Source organism: Egretta garzetta, unplaced genomic scaffold, assembly GCF_000687185.1.
Source record: "Egretta garzetta isolate BGI_Z169 unplaced genomic scaffold, ASM68718v1 scaffold579, whole genome shotgun sequence".
Taxonomy (NCBI): Eukaryota; Metazoa; Chordata; class Aves; order Pelecaniformes; family Ardeidae; genus Egretta; species Egretta garzetta.
The window spans coordinates 67,826-68,323 of record NW_009260841.1 but is presented as its reverse complement, the minus strand read 5'-3'; the positions used below and the strand labels follow the sequence as shown (position 1 = coordinate 68,323).

General features: G+C 65.1%; 1 protein-coding gene across 1 annotated transcript in view; it reads right to left on the bottom strand.

Moving 5' to 3' along the window:
* Positions 1 to 5: 5 nt before the first annotated feature.
* The window catches only part of TNPO3 (transportin 3), a gene marked incomplete at its 3' end in the record, with an annotated part of 39,114 nt that continues 38,621 nt past the window's right edge, over positions 6 to 498 (bottom strand). Inside the window, exon 20 of the mRNA XM_035902530.1 lies at positions 6 to 167. Coding sequence (XP_035758423.1) covers positions 6 to 167 — 162 coding nt within the window. The remainder of the gene's footprint in view (positions 168 to 498) is intronic.

The following is a 498-nucleotide window of genomic DNA, read 5'->3' as shown; positions in this document are numbered from 1 at the left end:
GGCCGGTCGATCTGCATGATCTCCCAGAGCACCTCGGCGACGTCGGGCAGGGTGTAGGGCGGCAGGCAGAAGCAGCACGTGTGCAGGAGCTGGTGGAGGAGCTGCTGGCCCAGCTGGTTCATCACCTGGCCGATGAGCTCCTTCCGCACTTCAAAGTCCTCCTCGTGCTGCGGGAGGAAGGCGAGAATCCCAGAATCCCAGACTGGCAGAGGTCGGCAGGGCCCCCTGGAGCTCCCCCAGTGCCACCCCCCTGCTCAAGCAGGCTCACCCAGAGCAGGGGGCACAGGACAGCGGCCAGGAGGGGGTTGAAGATCTCCAGAGAAGGAGACTCCACAGCCCCCCTGGGCAGCCTGGGCCAGGGCTCGGGCACCCTCCAAGTCAAGAAGTTCTTCCTCCCGTTCAACTGGAACCTCTTCTGCTTCAGGTTGTGCCCATGGCCCCTTGTCCTGGCACTGGGCACCACTGGGAAGAGTCTGGCTCCGTCCTCGTGACCCCCAC